Source organism: Leptonychotes weddellii, chromosome 5, assembly GCF_054177405.1.
Source record: "Leptonychotes weddellii isolate Sample4059 chromosome 5, ASM5417740v2, whole genome shotgun sequence".
NCBI classification, from domain to species: domain Eukaryota; kingdom Metazoa; phylum Chordata; class Mammalia; order Carnivora; family Phocidae; genus Leptonychotes; species Leptonychotes weddellii.
Window position 1 is genome coordinate 107937071 of NC_138373.1, and position 7423 is coordinate 107944493.

At 47.9% G+C, this 7423-nt stretch overlaps 1 protein-coding gene and 1 pseudogene across 1 annotated transcript; both read left to right on the forward strand.

Annotated features, from left to right (window-relative positions):
- The first annotated feature begins 12 nt into the window (after positions 1-12).
- On the forward strand, positions 13-7371 carry EEF1AKMT3 (EEF1A lysine methyltransferase 3). Its single transcript, XM_006740040.3, has 3 exons — positions 13-374; positions 498-609; positions 5462-7371. The coding sequence occupies exons 1-3, from the start codon at positions 198-200 to the stop codon at positions 5851-5853; spliced, it is 681 nt and encodes a 226-aa protein (XP_006740103.1). The 5' UTR covers positions 13-197; the 3' UTR covers positions 5854-7371.
- Positions 4727-4881, forward strand: LOC115943189 (U2 spliceosomal RNA; annotated as a pseudogene).
- Positions 7372-7423: the final 52 nt, after the last annotated feature.

The window sequence follows — 7423 nt, forward strand, 5'->3', positions numbered from 1 at the left end:
CGCTGGGGACCGGAGCGGGAGGGGCAGCTCCTCATCCCACCTCCAGGAAGTCAAACTGAAGGGAGGAGGGCAAACTCGGAGAGGCGGGGCTCGGTGCCACGGAGAAGCCGGGACGACCCGCGGCCCCCCCACCCCCACCCGGTCCCAGATCCGGGATACCAGCGCTAGCCGCGGGGTCTGCGCGCGCTCTCAGCCAGATGGCGGACCCCTGCCCAGATCGTGAATCAGAGCTCGAATCCGTGTTCCCGCGGGAAGTCGGGCTCTTCGCGGACTCTTACTCGGAGAAGAGCCGGTTCTGTTTCTGTGGGCACGTGCTGAGCATCACACAGAACTTCGGGTCCCGCCTTGGGGTGGCGGCGCGCGTGTGGGACGCGGTGAGGAGTGGGCGGCTCTGGGCGAGAGTCCCCGGGAGGTCCGGACCCCGGACTCTCCCTCTTCCATATGGAAACATCCCCGCGACAGTCTTTTTCTCTCTCTTCTCTCTTTTTCCCCCGTAGGCTCTGAGCCTGTGCAACTATTTTGAAAGTCAAAATGTGGATTTCCGAGACAAGAAAGTGATCGAACTAGGCGCAGGGACGGGCATCGTGGGGATCTTGGCCGCGCTGCAGGGTGCGTGAGTTTTGTGGCGGGAGTGGGGGGGGGGTGGCGCTGGGTGGTGGAGAAATTGTCACTCCCTGGATTCTTGGGAGAGGCGAGTGATTTGCGACCAGACCAGTCTCTTTTTAACAAAGTGTGTGTGTGTGTGTGTGTGCGCCTCTTTCTGTGTGCCAGAGAAGACACCCAGGGTGGTTGATTTGGGGGCAGGAAATAAAAACCGGGCAGGCCTTAGTAGGAGTTTTTTTCTACCCTTTTGCTCTTTGTGATTTCATGAATAATGCTGTCACGTAAAACCACCTTTGCTTTCGACATGGTATTTTGTCAAAATGCATCCCCTTTGGGGGCATTCTGTAGGGGGAGCAATCTGCATGTGTTAAACCTGAGAAATGCTTTATAACTTTATTATGAATAGATATTAGATTTTTAAGGTTTTGACTGCTTGGGAGAAATAAGGGTGAATTCTTGAGGGTTGTTTTTTGTGGGGCAAGTGGGGTAGGAATTAGGCACCACAGACTTGGGAAAGGAAAAAGTAAGGAAAATTTTGCTTCACTTTTGTCAAGGATCCAAAACTACAAAGGAAACAGTTCCTCAATTTATGATCTAATGGGCAGGCACAACCTCACATCCAAAACATTCATTTAAAACACTTATGATGTCATTTCCCTAGTAATGCCAATGTCTTTGTTCTTGGGAACACAACTAGGTCACATTCAGGGAAGTCTTCCCAGAGGCAGGCATTCATTCTTGTATTCATTCAGTCAATATCTATTTGGAGTCGTCTGTCATGCCAGGTATTGGGATACAACAGTGAGTGAGACAGCTCTCCTGTTCCCGAGGAGCTTATGGTCTAGTGGGGAAGGTGGGGGAATTATGCCTGTGTATGCACAGGGCAAGTGGACATGCTCTGGCTATGTCTCCCTTGACTCCCTGGGACTTCAAAGAGAAGCACTGTCAGATGAGAAGGTGAACAGTGCAAACATAGCAGGCTCACAAAGAACCAAGGGAGTGTTAAAAGAAATTTTCCACGAAGGAAGAGCAGAGGAGAGGTGTGCAGTTATGCTAAAATGGGAGAAAAGTGTGTAATATGGATGGGAACACGTATGTCCATTTGCTCAAAGACTGGCTTCTCCTCCTTTGCCCCCTATCCAGCTGCCAAGTAAGAAATCTGGCTGTCATCTTGTCCCTTGCCCTCTCCCGCTCACATCCCGGCAGTCAGTCAGATCTGTGGGTCATAGGTCTTTAATATTTCCCCAATTGTCTGCTCCTCTTCCTACCATCTCCAGTTCAGGCCACTGTTGTTTCTTCCTTAGGTTTTCACAAGTCTTCAAGCTTTCCCATGGGAAGGTGAGCATGCTGGAACTAGATCTTGTGTTCTTCCTGCATGCAGGCTGTTTCTCCTTCAGGCTTCCCCATCTCAGTGAATCAAACCATCATCCACCCAGTGGGAAACCTAGATATCACCTTTGACATGCCCCTTTTTCTCACCCCCATAGCCATTACTTGAGTCCTACTGATTTTATCTTCTAAAAATCTCTCGAATCTCACGTTTCTCCATCAACACTGGTGGCTCCCCAGTCCATGCCACCACAGTCACTTGCCTGCACTGCTGCATTTAGGCCAACTTGTCTTCCTGCTTTACTCCTTGCCCCCACCTAGACCTCTGTCCACTCTACCCAGCAGAGTGATCTTTTCAAGATGCAGCTATAATCACCTCTCACTCCCATCTTTCAATGACTTCTTGTTCTTTCAAGACCAAACCAATACCTTTAGCATGGCCTCCAAGGTCCTGCCTCTCTCTCTGGCTTCTTTCTGTGCCTCTCCCTCCTTTCTTGTGCTCCTCGTGCTGTCTGTTACCCGTCTCTCAGGGCCTCAAGTCTGTCTTGATGTTCCCATCCGTGGAGCCTTCATACAGACTGTACTCTATGCCTGGAATCCTTGGACCACCTGGTTAATTCATATGCATCCTTCAGTGCTCAGCTCAAACATCACTTCCAAGGGAAGGCCTCTTTGATATCCCCACCTCCAGGTTAGTTTAGGCCCTCCTAGTATATATACAACCGTGCTGACTGGTTTCATTTTGAATTTGTCTTTACTAACCTTAGGCAAGTCCTTAACTGCTGCCCAGCTAGTCTATTACACTTCCGTTGTCCACGTATTCTTCCGCTCTCCCAAACATCTGTTTCTTATCTTCTTGCCCTTCGAACCTCTACATGCCTCCTCCCCTGTCTTCACCCTCAGCTGATGACTTTGTTGCCCATCTCTTCTGATTGCTTCTGTTTTCTTATAGAACATGTTCACATGTTCCTATCACAATGTCTACTCACCTAACTGCCTGTGTCTATTTTAAGTGTTGCCTTCTCTCCTGTTACCATGGATAAACACTCTGTGCTCGTAGCTAAGGTCAAGCCCTCCATTTGTCACAAGACCCTGAACCTTCTCATCTACTCAAAGACATTGTTCCAGCAAACCTCCTCCCCATCCCCAGTCCCTCCTGCATTAACAGTTTTTTCTTTTCTCTGGAACATTCTGAATAGATACACATACCCCTATATACATCTATAAATATGCTATATTTTCTCTTAGAAAAAACTGTTGTCCTACATATTCTTTCAGTTACCACCCCATTTCTCTGTTTTGCTTTACACCAAAACTCAAAAGAGTTAATCCTCTTCATCTGTAGTACCTGTCTTACTCTTCTTTCCTCAGTCCATTCCACATTCCCGCCCCCAGTTGCAGCAGTCAAGGTGGTGAGCTTCATTTCCAACTCCATGTTGGTAAGTACAGGAGTCGGTGATGAGCCCACTTGACTTGACTTTGCAGCATTTGACTCTCCCTCCTCCTTGACGTGCTTCCTTTCATTTCCAGGGTACCACACTTCTGCTTTCTGCTCACCTCACTGGCACTCTTTTCCAGTCTCCTTTGTTGGTTCCTTTTCCTCTTGACAACTGTAAGTTTGCGTGCCCCAGAGCTCAGGAGTAGTCCTTTGACCCTTCCCTTTTCTGTCTACACTCCCCAGCAATCCCATCACCTCATGGCTTTAAATGCCCTTTCTGTGCTCATGACCCTATAACTCCCATTTCCATCTCCAGATTTGTTTGTGGAACGTCCTACCTACCCGATATCTTCATGTGATTATCTGATGGGCATCTCACTTAGACAGAAACTCATGATCTTCCTGTCCAGTCCTGCTCCTCCTACAGCCTTCTCCACCGAGTAAATAGCATTTCGGTCTTCTAGTTAGTCGGGTCAAACATCCTCTCTCTCTAGTATTGTGTGTCCAGTCTCTCAGCAAATCCTGTTGACTGTACCTTCAGAATCATTCAGGATCTGAGCACTTCTTAGATGTGGCTAATGCCCTGGTTCAAATGAGCATCACGTCTCACCTGGGTTACTGTAGCTGCCTCCTAACTGGTCTCTTTGCTTTTGACCTTGCCCCTCTGCTGTCCTTTCTCATCACAGCAGTCAGAGTGATCCTTTTATTCATTTGTTTATTTCAAAGATTTTTATTTGTTTATTTATTTTAGAGAGTGGGGGGAGGGGCAGAGGGAGAGGGAGAGAGAGCATCTCCAGCAGCCTCTGCTCCAGCCACTGGTCTTCCTGCTTTTTCTCAGACCTGCTGACACTCTCCTGCCTCAAGGTCTTTGCACTTGTTAGTCCCTTATTTGGTACATTTAGCCTGAGAGGTCCACATGGTTTGCTCCATCATTTCCTTCAGGTCTTTGCCCAAACATAATCTGTTGAGTGAGGCTTTTCCTAACCACTCAGTTTAAAATTACATTCCCTGCCCCATCTCTGAAGCAAAATTCTTACCCCCCTTCTCTGCTTAATGCTTCACCGTAGCATCTGATGTACAGTGTATTTTCTTTGATTTGTTTTGTTTGTTGCCCATTTTTTGCCACTAGACTGTAATCCCTATGAGGGGAGGGATTCTTATCTGGGTGGTTCACTGCTATATTCTCAGCACCTGGCATAGAGACACATAATAAATATTAATGAATGAATGAATTCTTAATACTTCCTGTGTCTGTAACAGTCGTCATGATCATGATTAGTTTTGCAGTACCTAGTGTGTCTCTACCTTTCTAATAAAACTCAAGGAAGGCTGAGGTTTTATCTTGCTCACCACTGTATCGCTTCTCGGCCTTTTGGCTAAGATCAAGTGTAGTATCTTGCTCACCACTGTGCTGCCAGAACTTAGTATGGGCTCAATACATATATTTCTTGCATGAATGGCGCTTTCTGAGGTGCTAATCTGATTATCTTCACTCTCTGCTTCTACCTATAAAACATACCACCCTCGGGATCAAGCCTGAGTCTCTTCAGCATGTCATCATTATCCTCAGGTCTTGATACTTTTCTCCTTCCTTCCACATCCCCTAAGGTTCAGCCTTCCTTGAATATGCATTGCTCTCGCCCCCAGGCCTTTGTACTTTTTGTTATCTGCTTGGAAAGCTCCACCTAACTAACTCCTACTTGTCCTTTAAGGCTCGCTGAGGCCATATCTTCTGGGAAGCTTTCCAGACCCATGAAGTTGGGTTTGGGTAAGTAGGGGCTGGATACATACATAGTCTGTCTCCAGCTTAGTCCTGCCCAGGCTTCTGCTGACATCTGACAGTTGTGTGTTGGGCAGAGAGGTTGAAGATTAGCTCCGAGACAACGTTGATGTTGTAGAACGTAGAGTAACGAGTAATGAGCATGGCAGGGGGTGAGATGGAGGTCAGGGTAACTAAAAGCCAAAGTGCACACTCCCGCGCTGTCAAAACACCGTCCTCTAGGCCCTGTGGTCTCTGGACCTTCTGGGTAGAAGCCGAGACTCCTTGGTTGGTCGGTCTGACTTGCATTTCTCCTCCTTCCTCTCTCTCAGGGGGGGATGTTACCATCACTGACCTGCCCCTGGCCCTAGAGCAGATCCAGGGCAACGTCCAGGCCAATGTGCCAGCTGGAGGCCAGGCCCAGGTCCGCGCCTTGTCCTGGGGGATTGACCAGCATGTCTTCCCTGGAGACTATGACCTGGTGCTGGGGGCTGATATCGTGTACCTGGAGCCCACCTTCCCACTGCTGCTGGGCACTCTCCAACACCTATGCGGGCCCCATGGCACCATCTATCTGGCCTCCAAGATGAGAGAGGAGCACGGGACAGAGAGCTTCTTTCAGCACCTCCTGCCCCAGCATTTCCAACTGGAGCTGGCCCAGCGGGATGAGGATGAGAATGTCAACATCTATAGGGCCAGGCACAGGGAACCAAGACCTGCTTGACATCACCCTTCTGCTCCTCTGAACCCCTTGTCCTATGAAAGGAACTGCTGTATCTCCAAAGCCATAAACAAGGGGAAGAAAAGTCTGGGTTTCCCTTGCCTCTCTCTTTCCTCCTTCCCTCTTTGTTGCCCCAGATACTCTTAGGCTGATGCAGGGAGGTGCCTGCTTGCTAGGAATCTTAGAGCCCTAAATAGCACTGGGTTAGAGCACAAAGGAAGTTCCCAGTTCCCATTCTCAGAGGACGAAACGAGGAAGGTGTCCAGGATTTTTAGGGGTGGGGGAGGCAAATGGGAGGTGAGATCATTGGCTGCAGAGAGACTGTTCCTGAACCCTTCCAGTCCTGCTGTTGTTTTTTTTATACAGAATGGACTTTTTTTTTTCCTGCCAGATTCGAATGGAATTTTTTTTTAAAGGGAAAGAAGATCATCTCTGCATCCAATGAACTCATGCTTTTGCTGGGGGGCTAGGAAGGAAGAAACCTCAGACTACACACTTCTTGCTTCTGGAGACAGAGTCTGGTGGGACCATGGCTCTAACTGGGTCAAGTGCTGCCTGCCCTGATGCTGGGGATGGGCAGCAGAGCTGTCCTTTGGACTACAGCTTCTTCATCCTTTTTGGAGCTGGAACCGTGATCACTAAGTACTAGGTTCTTCTCATCTTTGAGTTTTCCTTAGGTTTCCAAGCCCTGTCCTTCCTTGCTAATGTGTTTTGTCTTCACCTCTTTTCTCTTCCCACTGCGCTACCTCTGCTTGGGGCTCTCTTTTACTCCTTGGGCCACATATCACCTCCTCTGGACTCCTGGCCTCCATTCTCTCCCTTTCAAGCCACTTATCAAACTCTTTTTGATCTTCCCAAATCACCTCTGATGAGCTTCTGATGCCTACAGCAAGAGTAAGCTCCTTGGCTTGGTACTCAGTCTATCCTGTGTGATCCCAAATTACCCTTCTATTTCATTTTCAACTGGTTTCCTACATGTATTGCAACCTCTGGACAAATTCCAAATGTCTACTCTTTGTTCCCTATTTCCACACCCAAATTCCTTGTTTTCTTCATTCTTTTTGGTGATTCCCTGCCTGGAAGGGCTATTTCTACCTGTCAAAATCTTTATTACTTTTCGCCTCTTTCCTGAAAAAAGCTTTTACGGAGCCTCCTGTTTGGTTGTGATTTCTTTCTCCCTGGAGACCCTTTCACTATTTGTTCATCTTATGGGACTTACCTTGTCTTGCGTGGTCACTTGTCTGTTCCCTATTTTCTCACCATTAGATTACCTTGGACGGTAGGCTGTGGTTTACTCTTCTCTAATTCCCTGGAGCCTAGCAGTTCCTGGCATACAGTAGATGTTCAGTAAATACTTTGCTCATTCAACAAATATTTAAAGGGTTGTTGAAAGGACTCCACCCCTACTTCCTCAGGTGCCCTTGGCCAATTTTCTGAACCGCCCCCCACCTCACAAGTTTGTTATGAGTCCTAAATGGATGACTATGAAAGATGAACGGAAATAAAGAAACATAAAATGTTTGCACATGTCTCGAATTGTTATTTTGCGACAACTCTGTCTCATGGTTTCTGT